This window comes from Astatotilapia calliptera, chromosome 20 (genome assembly GCF_964374335.1).
Source record: "Astatotilapia calliptera chromosome 20, fAstCal68.1, whole genome shotgun sequence".
In the NCBI taxonomy this organism is placed as follows: domain Eukaryota; kingdom Metazoa; phylum Chordata; class Actinopteri; order Cichliformes; family Cichlidae; genus Astatotilapia; species Astatotilapia calliptera.
Genome location: NC_137441.1, coordinates 11118257 through 11130670, shown reverse-complemented (window position 1 = coordinate 11130670; position 12414 = coordinate 11118257). Strand labels below are relative to the sequence as shown.

The following is a 12414-nucleotide window of genomic DNA, read 5'->3' as shown; positions in this document are numbered from 1 at the left end:
AGTAGTAGGTTTAAGCAAATAAGAACCCAGGTGTGTGTGAACCCAGTGTCAAATAAACAGATTTGCCCTCCAGCCTATTAGCAGTGTAACCACACTGCCAGGGATTAGTCTAGGCCAGGGCAGTGAGCCCAGCAGTGACTGGCACATGTCGCCCACCGTCAGGGAAATTGGGCTTAATTATGCATACTGCTGCCAGGTGCTACAACCAGATGCCCTGCTGCCAAATAGTCTACTCGAACATCTTCTCCTCAGCAGAGGCTGAAGCACTGGCCAGAGTTCCCTATGCCTGCTGAGTACTACACTCACTGACTTGATAAACAAAGAAGAAAAAAAGACTGTTAAGATGAAAACATCTAATTGATGTTAGGACCGAAGAGCTATGACTGTAATTAAGCAGTACGTGCTCATCATACACATTGTTACAGGTGAAATTACAGGAGAGCGTGTTTATAGCTACAAAGCAGTATAACGAGTTAGTTGGCACAGGGAAACGTATTAGGCAACTAAATTTCAAATGCATGACACAAGTATGGCACGGCTTCAACAAGTCTGTGACTAACAAGTCTTAAAGCTACTGATAAAGAGAACTTCTTGGTCATGTGGTTTATCGTTTTGACCATTTATGGAGAAGCTTTTCTAGAACTCATAGTGAGCTCATGTTGTATTAGGTATCAAATAGAATTTTATTCATGCCCAACAGCTGTGTGACACTGTGTTTAGGTACATTATTGTTAGCTAAATGACTATGGCAAAATTCATCAGTGAAGATACACAATGCTCCCTGCTTTGGTGATTAGGGCGTAGACATTATACATCTCAAGCTAGCAGAAATATCGCAGTGAGAACAGTGTTATGCGACAGGTTAAGAGATCACCTGAGTTATTACAGGGAATCCTGAGGGGGACTCAAATGTCTCTACGAGATATCATAACAATCGCTACAATAGTTGTCAGCAGACATTACTCTGAACCACAAATGAAAGCCTTGTGGTTCCAATTGTGGTTGTATCCTCTGGGGACTAGGGTTGACCATAATTTCAAGGCAAGCCACATAGTTGCTGCTGAGATATTTTAGCTTGGATCAAAGTGGAGGACCCACTGATCGCCCACTTTGATTAAAGTGCTTCAAAAAGAATTCTTGAGGCAAGAGGTCTTTGAAATTAGTTAAATAAATGAACAGTCTCATTCATTTCAGAAATCCTAACTGTGACGTAAACATTTCAACGAGGCTCGCGAACAGTATTGATCTTGTTTTAGTGCTACCAGAGTCTGAAACGCTTCAAACTGTGTGACAGACATGCAGCAGCTCACCAGGCGACACAGTCTTGATGAAGCCTGATTAAGACTTCATGCCTCATAAATACACCACACTGAGCACTTCACAGTGCAACTGTGTTACAGCAGGAGGTGTGAATATATGTCATATGCCCACTATGATCAGAGCAGTCCAGTGCGAGGCAGCATAATCAAGATGACTTGCATGGAAAGTGCTGGAGGTGAGGTAGGTAGACGTAAAAAAAATGAGATGGAACAAGAATACTTTTAATCGCAGATTCACAGCTGATGCTCCTGCACATGAAACACATCTGAATGTTTGCCCTGGCATCCGCTGAGCCTTTTGCTTGAAAGAACAAGCTCATGTTCAGTTTCAGCTCAAATCTTGTTGGATTGATAGGCAGTTATTTTCTGTTATGCACACAAGCCAATTCTTGAAATTGATTTTCTGTAGAATCCAGTTAGAGTTATTTAAGATTCTCAGTTTTGCTGAGAAGAAATTCGCCAGCACGGTCATTCTTTAAATTTGACACAATGACTTTTAAAATGACTTTGACACTAATCTCCCCTTCTTTGTGGTGATCTGTGGGTGTGAATATGAAAGTAGATGCATTTCTGCGTTTCACAGGTACAGTCTGGTGTGAATCTGCCTAGTCACAGGTTAAATCATTCCAGAGAACTTTGTTCAGTTTCTTTCTTACATTTTGCAGGAAGACCAAAGCAAAGGGGAATTTAAAAAAAGAAAAGAAAGAAAGACTGAGGCAAATTTGTTTCCTGTGTCAACACACTGGGGGCACTGTCATTAATCTGGCTACAAGTACAACATGTTTTAAGTTTGAGGTGGAGTAGAGGTTGGTGTGGGCCCAGCAGGTGGGCCGCTGAGTCTGCTGAGAGCAGCAGAGTGTGAGATAAAAGAGGACGCCGCCTAGAAGGCAAGGCAAATGAAAAGGTCTGGGCGGGGGGCTGCAAGTAGCCAGTGAACACATGTGGGCCTGCACACAACAAGAAAGTTTCTTCTTATAAATTTGGTCAAAATGGGCACACACAAACGCACACACACACAGAAATAGCAAGCTCATCAACGTTAGTTTATATTTGTCCATTTGCTACTAAACGTTTTTTAGTAGCTGGTGTTAAATACGGTTCACATAAACACATGACCATAAGAGTCAGTGTAGGTGTCTGTGTGTAGCTGTCATATCAACTTCTGTTTCTTTAATGCAGGAAGAGCAGATAGAAAGTGTAAATGACAGCATTTTATCTCAGAAACCAGACGAGTTTCAGGACCACATGTTTTTCCATTACTCCACTGGGCTGTACATAAATCTCTGTAATGTCAGCTGAACCATAGCCCCAAATTGGGGCTATTGATTTGATATTCAAAGTAAAATAAATCTTTTGGAAGTCTCTGAACATCTAGATGTTTGGCCCCCTTAATTATATTTTAATTTCAGACCGGTTCAAAGCAGCCTTTTCCCCACAAAGCTAATGAAGAACCCCTTGACCCACTTGGATGAAATCTATTTTTAGCCAACCAGCACTAGTTTAAAATATGGAGGGCTACATACTGCATGGGAAGGATGCTGTATTTGTCGGCTTCTGCTCCCGCCTCTCACACATATGTGGAATTCATCACTACTGAGTGCCTTTCAGCCTGCTTTCTCAGGCTACACAAACACGGGCCGGAAACATAATGCATAGAGCAGAGCATCCCAAACTCAGATGCTCTTGGAATGCTAACATGGTGGTGTTAGATTTCCCAGCTACCACTGCTCCCTCCTGGGTTGAAGCAGCTACAAATTCTTTCAGTTCAGAGGTCAACACAGGATGAAATGTAACTGCCATGCCTGCTGCTGGCCCAGATTTCTACCGGGAAATGATTTGAGGCTCTTTGTGGTTGTGAAAAAGTAGACGCTACCTTCTTAACACAGACTTTCATGCAAAATGTCTCAAAATGACATTTTGTGAAGAAAGTCCAGCTTTTCTGAAGCACAGCTAAGGACAGTGGGTGTCCAAACCCCGCTGTGAGCCCGTCATTTTGTACACACGTCATCCCTGCAACCCATCTTCACACATACTTGCACACTGGTCGCAATACAAAGAGAAGCTAGAGGAAATAGTGTTTTCAAAAGGACAGTAGGTGCAAGTTCTCCTGCAGCATATATTCTCTCGGCTGACAGCAGCCTGACAGCATGGGTCTGCTTGGGATGAGCCAGAAATTGTGGATGTAATGGGATGGAAAGATCTGGAGTTTTGCCCAAGCCTCTTAAAATGCTAACCAAGTATCAAAGCTGATGATCCTAGCGAGCATTCAGAAAGCAGAAAAACATCCCTTAGGAAAACTATATTTCAAGAGACCTTCGTGAATATCTTAAGCCGATGTTTATCTCCAAACACTGAAAAAGCCCCACTTCTTTCAGTCAACATCTTTCAGACGCATACGGCTAAATAAGAACTCTTAATAGGTGGTCCAGTTCAGTCCAAATGACAGCTCAATTTTCTTTGTAAAACTAAAAAAAAAAAAAAAAGTATAGAAAAGCCCCAGAATGGTCTTTTTTGGGCTGAAATGAATATGAAAAGCACCATTTGACGCTTTGTCAGTGGGACAAAGGACACGGCTGTGGAACTGGGAGACCAACCCTCATCTGGCTAAGCTCTCAGAACGTCTGTCCAGGACTCCATGCATTCCTCCGTTAATTTCCCCTCAGTGGGCAAGCACTTTCCCTGCCAGGGACTTGTCTTACCTCCGGTGTAACCGCTGCAGCTGCTTGTGTTTGGATGACCTGGGCCAGGAAATACTAGTGTTGGTCTCTTCCTGTATACCTCTGGGTTCAAAAAGGGTCATAGGGCTTCTAGTAAAAACTACAGTATGGAGGAAAAACAAGTAAATATATGCCCTAAAATTAGATTAATGTAACTTAAATAGAGTAGCCGCCGCTGTGCTGTAGTACTAAAAAGGTTACACTGTGATCTTACTACTTGAGGAAGCCCTGCCCAGCTCGTTTCGGTGTTAATGGAGCACCATGGAACAAATGTTTGGGGCGGCAGGGGTGTTAAACACGCCGGGGGTCAGTGTCTGTACCATGGCAACGGCTGGGATGCCGCCTCCTGGGAAAGCAGACATTCAGCCGAGCAGAGCTGTACAACAGCCTGCGCACAAAAACACTGCAAGTCGTAACATGCGTTCCATTCCAGAGTACACACACACCCACACACACGCGCACACAAACACCAAGGAATGGGACAAAAGTTGATTAGCTCACTCATCTGCATCGCCTGTGGTTTCTTTCTGCGATAAACGAGTAGATTTTTCCACTATATTGAATGTACAAGGTCAAATACAAACAGCAACTGACAACAGCAACTGACAACAGCAATAACTGTCATTATATGTCATCTCATATAACTGAGCCTGAAAAGCAACTTGAAGTGAGGAAAAGTGTTATTACACAAGTAGAAGTGAACATGGAATCAAGCGGAGGTACAAGCTGACACAACCAGAACAGGCGAAAATTCGCCAAAGAAAGCTGTCTTAGCCAGAGATCAAATCTCCTCTGACGGGATTAAAGGCCTGCACTTTCTAACAATGGATGATGAATGGGTTGCAAAGAGATTTTGATAAAAGGGGGTTGGAAAAAACATGCACATACAAACCCACAGCCTGTGCCACTGTACCAATCCACTGTAATACCCTTAGATGTATTGACATTTTCATTGTGGAAACTAAATCAAATGTCATGCAGAACAGAAACAGCCCTCCAAAGCAGCCAGTCATAGTCAACACTCATGCAAATTCTTATAAGAGCCTGTCCAGTATTCTCAAGTGTCGCCAGCCAGAAGCTTTTTAGATCCACACACCACCTATTCATTTATTCATTTCCTCCCGAGCCTAGCCAATAATTTCCCAGAGATCCCATTGCCAAACACCGATTGCTCAAGACAAATGAGATGACACAATGGGCTCGCCAGTCCGCCCACGGAGCAGTGAGGATGAGACGAGTCAGCCTTCACCGCATGACATTTCTGAATTGGATTTCCAATTAGGAGAATTTAATGTAATAATCTCAAGCAAATCTTGCAGTCTCCACGAAGTAACACAGTGGCGCATCACCCCGAGCTTTGCCTTAACACTTCTCCCTCAGAGGAAGGCGGCTGTTACCGGGAAACCCAAGGGAGCAATTTTATATGATTGACATACACTTAACCACAGACAGGCAACCTGCAGGTTGTATGAGAGGCAGCATTTAGAAAAGCTATAAGCCTTATATTTTTAAAGAGTCGACTCTTTTTCAACAAAAGGACTTTTAAATTCTTTCTTTGCAGGTTTTCATATTGTGTGTAACACACTGTGTAAACCACAGAAACTTCATGATTAAAACAAACAAACATGATCTGTCACCAGAGAGAAAAACAAGAATCAAACTGTGGCGAGCCAATAATGCAGATAACATACAACACAAAATGAAAAATACCTTATCTGATTTTTTTTTTTTTTATGTTCTCAACATCTGCACAACCTTACAGGGATCGTATACTTCTACTAAGGGCTTGTCCCTTTAGTACATCTTTTAGCTTTACCCAGTGTGTGATTTTGGGTAATTGAATCTGATTATGTCCACAGTCACTATCAATTGCAGACAATACAATGTGGACAAGTATGATAGCTACTTTATATAACTCTGGGCTGTTTTTTCAGTTTTTAATAGTGACCTCATAAATACTGAAGGCTGACAGAGAGAGCAGGAGGAAGGAGAGCTAACTCTTTCTAACCATACAGAGTAGGTCTTTAATAGATGTGACAAACCACATCAAATGTTTACCTCACTGAGGACTTCCTCCAGTGACTACTAAAAAGAGAAAGTCATATTCCTGGTTCACACAAGTCTGAGGATAGTCAATAAGGTTTCATACAACAAAGATTTCCTTATAATAAGATAATTTTGCTAAACAATGAGAATCCAATTGTGAGAAGACTTTCCATCTCCAGACCTGTGACTGTGTTCACGTCCAGACTCTATGTAAGCATTATAATTACTGACACATCTGCAATTCGTTTCTTTAAACGTAATCGTGGGCCGATTCGTTACAGATTTCTTTAGTTAAATTGCATAATTTCCTCTCAGGCTGTTTGTGCACATTACAGTAGAAATGGCAGTAACACAGGAGGTGTAGGCTAACAAAGAAGGATGCCACTGCTTGGGCGCTGCACTGGTTTGGCTTGCGATTGTTTGACAATGCAGGGAAGCATGCAAACATGAAACATCGTTTCTTGCAGTAACAATAAAGGATTGGGTAATATTCGCCAGGGGCAAAGCTGCTGTCTGTCTCCCATGTAGTCAGAGCCACCTCGCCTCGGCTTTCCCCAAGATTACCTGAGCAGACTGGAGAGCGGATGAGAGGAGGCGCCGTGGCCACCGCTGTTGCCGCTTCCACCGGTCCCAGACGATCCGCCAGCGGACTGTCGCTTCCCGGATAAAAGCTTCTCCACGGCAGCCAGGTTTCCCGTGCGCGCCGCTTCAAGAAGCTCCTGCTCCTTTCCCATCGCGGATCCCAGAAAGAAATCAAAGGAGGCGCGGGGAAAAGAAGGAAAAAGGGGAGGGGGGTCGGTTATGGGAGTGAAATTCCTGTGCGAGCCCCTCTTTCTCCCGACCTCAAGTTATTTCTCAGTGCTGCTAAGTGTGAAGGGGAAACAAAAGCTCCCTCCGCCGCCGGATCCGTCCGACCCGATCCACGGGTGCTTCTGGCGCTCACTGGAGTGAAAAGTTTCTTTCAACAGCACGGCGCATCGAACAAACTTCCTCTGACCAGACCACTGAGCGTCGTCCGTCACTTCCTCGAAACTGCCCTTTCTTTATGCATCTCCAGTCCGAAACCCTTCAGACGCACACGCATTCGCACACACACACACATTTATACCCCCTATCACCGCCGCCCTTACTGCTTCAATCAGAAGGTGGATGGATATAAGCAAGATGGCGCATTGAATAGAGACAGGCAGGATTTAACCATTCAGTGCTTTTAAGATCTGTTCGCCTCTGACCTCTTGTATCCACAGTAAACGTCCATATATAGTCCCTTAATTACTTACTAAACGCTTTATAAATTACTGATTGGTAGCTGTAAGTATAAATAATACTACTAGTAATAATATCAATAATAATAACAAGAAGAAGAAGAACACAAATTAAGAATAAATATTTATGAATAACTATAACTGTGAATTACTCTTACTATCAATGGAACTACCTGACATTAGCAGCTAGGCAACTCTAATCGTATTAATTCCGGTCAAATTAATAAATGTTTTACAGCATTTTGTCCAGTGAAAGTAGATAATCTGGGAAATAACAAGAGAAAATCAAGGAATATATAATGCTTTATTTATTTCAGACAGAAGCCACTTGCAGCCTGAATATTCACTGAATATTGCGCTGTAATTAAGGGGCAAAAAGACAAAGCAAAATGAAACGAACAAACAAATGAACGAACATGACCTGTTCATTCCTAACATCTGAACGTTACTTCCATAGTCCTTCGCTGGTTGCTTCACAAAAGGCGGTGTTAATAAAGTTCGTACAAAACGGAAACGGAAATGCGTATGCTGTGTTAGCAACATTACCAGGGAAATTAGCCATTTGATGCATCGTACCTCTTACTGTAGGTGGTTACGTATTTATATAATCCGTAGCTACTGCGTTCATTAGAATATACTTTTGTGTACTGGGGTATATTATATCAATCAGGCATGTGTTAGCCCCCGCTAGCTTCTAATTATCGTTAGCTTAAATTGACGGCCAGACTGTTGCCGCTGCTTTGTTGACGCCTAGCTGCGTACAGGGTATGTGCATACTGGTTTGTTTGTTTTTTGTAAAGTTTTTATCCACACACTGCTATTAATACTAATGTACCTAATTTCTGGGCTAGCTAGCTAAAACAATTAAGTAATTTAGCCAATTGTAGCTAGCTTTTTAGAGTTGGGGTAAGTATCTCATCAACTTCTTTGATATTTGCAGAATCTAAAGTGAAATTAGTAAAATGGCAGACCCTGCACGTATCAAGAGTGATGATGCACTTAAGAGGACATCTCCTACCGACGAGGAGCACCTGAAGTCAGAGGAGAGTGAAAATCCTTCAGCCACAGAAAAACCTGCAAATGAAAACCTAGAGACATCGTCGCAAGATCAGCCTAAAGAAAATAAACATGTGAGTTTCGGAGCGTCATTTGCACAAGTTATTCAAGAAAGAGGTTAGAAAAGAAAAAGTGGGATAAGTAGGGCGATGAAGAAAGTAAACAGGAGTACTGGAAGGCTAGACGCACTGCATAGGCTTGTAGTGAGATGTATGTGAGGAAGGAGAAAAAGAACTTGAATCGACTGGTAGATGGAGAAATCAAGATGGAAAGTATTTGAAGAAGGTTAGGGCGATTAAGGATAGAGATGGAAATATGGTAACAAATGACCCGTGGATCTAGAGAGAGGAAATGATTGGGTGCCAAGGGAGGATTGCTGTTACAGCATGATAAAGCAGGAGTGGCAGAGAAGTAGGGAGCAGATAGAAGAGAGGTGGTTGGAGAGAAGAGGAATCAAAGTCAGTAGAAGCAAACAGAATATATGTACTTGAATGAAAGGGGGATAGGCTTAAAAGTGAAGATGTAAGGAGCTGAGGTACTGAGTGTGTCTATAAATATATGGGCTCAGCCATCCAAAGCAATGAACCGTGCAAAACGGAAGTGAACAAGGGAATGCAGCCATGGTGGAGCGAGTGAAGACGCTTGTCAGGGGTCATTTATGCCAGAATGATAGCAGCAAGGGTGGAAGGGTTACACGATGGTAATGAGACCTGCAATGATGTGTTGTTTGGAGACAGTGGGGGTAACAAAAAGACAGGGGGTGGAGTTTAAGGATGCTAAGATTTTCTTTGGGAGTGACCAGTATGGACAGGGCTAGACATAAGTATATCAGAGGGTCACCTCAGGTTGAGTATTTTGGAGACAAAGTTGGAGAATCAAGGCTGAGATGGTTCTAATACCTACAGAGGAGGGATGGTGGATTTACTGGACAAAGGATGTTAAAGATGAAGCTGACAGATAGAAGGTAAAGAAGAAGACCACAGAGAGGTTTATGAATGTAGTGAAGGAGGACATATACGAGTTTGGTGTATAATAAAACAGGATGAGATGCAGGCAGATGATCCACTGAAGAAACCCCTAAAGAGAGCAGCCAAAACAAGAATACCCTAGACAGTTGGTTGACAAACTTAAATGTACTGTTTCAGTTCCATTTTAAATAAATATTGTATTACAGTAAAATTAATGTTACATTAAAAATCATTTAACTGACCATATGTATACTAAAAAGTTTAAACCAACAAAAATCCTAAAACCTGAATGATCAGATTTGAATTTTTAGGTTGTCATTTGTGTTTTTGTTATGTGGTTTCACAGTGGTGTCTCTGTCTTTGTAGTATTTCTGAATAATTTTGTCTTCCACTGGATAGGAAACACCAGGGGGAGAAGATGAGGAAGAGGGAACCTCTGGCCAGCCTCCTTTGAAAAGGTTAAAAGTGGAACCTGAGAAGAAAAAGGAGAAGCGGCACAAGGTTGATGAAGATGAAATACAGAAGATGCAGTAAGATGACCTTTTTAATCTCACAGATCATCATTCTTATTCTTGAAATCATGTAATTTGCGAAAATTCGCCATAACTCCATAACATTTTCAGAGTTTTGGTGTCATCATTTTCTGAAGAGCAGCTGAATCGCTATGAAATGTACAGACGTTCTGCATTCCCGAAGGCTGCCATTAAAAGGGTAAGGTTTTTTTTTTGTTTTGTTTTTTTAATAATAATAATAGAGGAAGTATTAAAAAACCCTGAAAATGTTGTATTGATTTGATGTCTCTTATTTTAATATTCTAGCTCATCCAGTCAATAACAGGATCATCGGTGTCCCAGAATGTTGTTATTGCCATGTCTGGTATTGCAAAGGTCTTTGCTGGGGAAATTGTCGAGGAAGGTTAGTTGGAGGATTTAAGAAAACCGAAGTCACCCAGACTACGAGGTTGTATGAATTATAGTTTCATGAGGTGTCTTTGCCTTTACAGCTCTGGATGTTTGTGAGAAGTGGGGAGACACACCACCACTTCAGCCCAAGCACATGAGGGAAGCAGTGAGGAGGCTGAAGAGTAGAGATCAGATTCCCAACACAAAGTACAAGAACATTCTCTTTCACTGACACACCTGAGCTGCAGATTGTATGAGGATGACGGATAAATGCCAGTAATTTAATAAGTGGTGCAGAGCATATGGAAAACTCACCATGAAGCCACTTAACACATCTTGCAGCCAAGTAGGCAGTGACTGCAGTCCTGAAGAGCAGTCAAGGCAGCTGCTAAATAAAGCTGAGTTGTCATTCACCCCTCAAAGTCGGGGTAAACGTTTTTCTCATCATTAAATTGGTTGCAACTAAACAGTGAGAAATGATGGTTTTATTTAAAACATGTTTTATATTTTAATAGTCAATGTTTTTTTCTTTTTGACTGAAACATTTTAATGTGATTAGGACCAAGCTGAAAATGCAAACATCATTTTTAGTTTGATTCCATATTTAAAAGCCTTCGAATCATTTAAGACCCTTCTTCTCTGTAGCCAATAGTATTAGTTGTTTGACCATGAACTGGAATTGGAAATAGTTTGAACTCAAGACAGACTTGATGGAAAACTGGGTGCTTGACATTTGTTACTTCAGTTTATATTTTTGTGCAGGTTGTAAACAAGAAGATAAATTCTGTTTAAACTGTATTTGTAAATATTGTACTTTGAGATTAAAGTCAAGTTTGCATTATACTAGTAAAATGAGCAGAATGATACTTTGAGTTTTTTGCTCAGACAGCGCCATAAATTCTGATACATTGTAACATACAAACATGCATTCAGCTGAAAAAGAGAAAGACAAAATGTGTTTAGCAATTAATCATTTATTTATTTTTTTACTTAAATTAATCTCTACATACTACGTTTGGTTCACAGAACCAGTTTAAAATTAGTCTTAATTAAGTGATGAAGACAATATAAAATTCTATTTAATCCTACACAACTCACAAAAAAAGTGTCCAAACATTTGCATCACTTAGAAAGATTTCACAATTACTCCTCCAGTCATTTGAAGTGATTTACATGAAAACAAGTGCAATCTCCACTATACCACACAGGTGCAAGTAATCCACAAGGTATAATCAACAGAACATCACTTCAGCACATGCATCTAGAGAGAGAGCACACCACACTCTGGAGTGAATCTTACACCACTCTTTGTCCACTTCCTTTCTGCATGGCACACTGGGAAAAAGTTAGATTTACATAGAAACCCTGGCCTGCTCTGGAGTGCAAATAAACTCTGGTGTAACAGGTAATGAGCAGATTTAACTTAAAGCACCAGTTGTTGTTTTTTTGTGGAACAAAAATGCTACTAAACATGGAAGCCTGACTGAGGAGAAAGAAACTGGGTAAACCTCAGAGCTACATGATGCATCCAGCATGGCACGTTCAATTCCGTACCAATATATCCGTCTACTACAGGCATGCAAAAGCAAACACCAACAGCTGAGAAATATCACATCTCTAAGTGATAATGAGGTTAAAAGGCAGTCTATGTTCTATTACATGTATAGATAGAGGATATTTTGAGTTATACAGGTAATTGATCACCCCGTGAACTAAAGAACTCCACATCAAAAAAGTGTAGTGTTACAGTTCTTTGTCATGTTTGTGGATAAACTTGAGTGTCTATTGCTTTGACATCTAACATTCCTCTTTAATAACATAAAATGTCGGTCACAGGCTGTAAATTTGCTAAAGTGCAAATTGAAATTGTAAATTTGCACTTTCTAAAAAAATTAAAATGATAAATAACATTTTAAATGGAGTGTATGCTGGCAAGTCAACACCACCAGAGGTCTCAGAAGGACCGTTATGAGTTTAAGTGAGTGGAAGATTTCTGTGACAGCTGTGCAACCATTAAACCCCTGCCAAAAGGCAAAATAACAAAACGCTAATTTAACATTAAGACACTTTTAGATAAAATATAACTGACAGCTTCATGAAAAGTTTACCCAACCAGTCTTGGATAAACAAGTCAATCGCTT

At 41.0% G+C, this 12414-nt stretch overlaps 2 protein-coding genes across 12 annotated transcripts in view; one reads left to right on the top strand and one right to left on the bottom strand.

Annotated features, from left to right (window-relative positions):
• anks1aa (ankyrin repeat and sterile alpha motif domain containing 1Aa) overlaps positions 1-7202 on the bottom strand; it is a 62460-nt gene extending 55258 nt beyond the window's left edge. For all 10 annotated transcript variants that reach the window (XM_080295410.1, XM_080295409.1, XM_080295408.1 and 7 more), the window contains exon 1: positions 6647-7202. In XM_080295410.1, coding sequence (XP_080151536.1) covers positions 6647-6816 — 170 coding nt within the window. In that variant the 5' untranslated portion in view covers positions 6817-7202. The remainder of the gene's footprint in view (positions 1-6646) is intronic.
• A 629-nt stretch (positions 7203-7831) lies between these two features.
• taf11 (TAF11 RNA polymerase II, TATA box binding protein (TBP)-associated factor) lies at positions 7832-11125 on the top strand. 2 transcript variants are annotated; one of them, XM_080295412.1, is made up of 6 exons: positions 7832-8112; positions 8288-8477; positions 9771-9901; positions 9995-10082; positions 10190-10286; positions 10375-11125. In XM_080295412.1, the coding sequence occupies exons 2-6, from the start codon at positions 8310-8312 to the stop codon at positions 10503-10505; spliced, it is 615 nt and encodes a 204-aa protein (XP_080151538.1). In that variant the 5' UTR covers positions 7832-8112; positions 8288-8309; the 3' UTR covers positions 10506-11125. The 2 variants fall into 2 exon arrangements, with proteins under 2 accessions (XP_080151538.1, XP_080151539.1); XM_080295413.1 differs by having other exon boundaries at positions 7838-7931.
• Positions 11126-12414: the final 1289 nt, after the last annotated feature.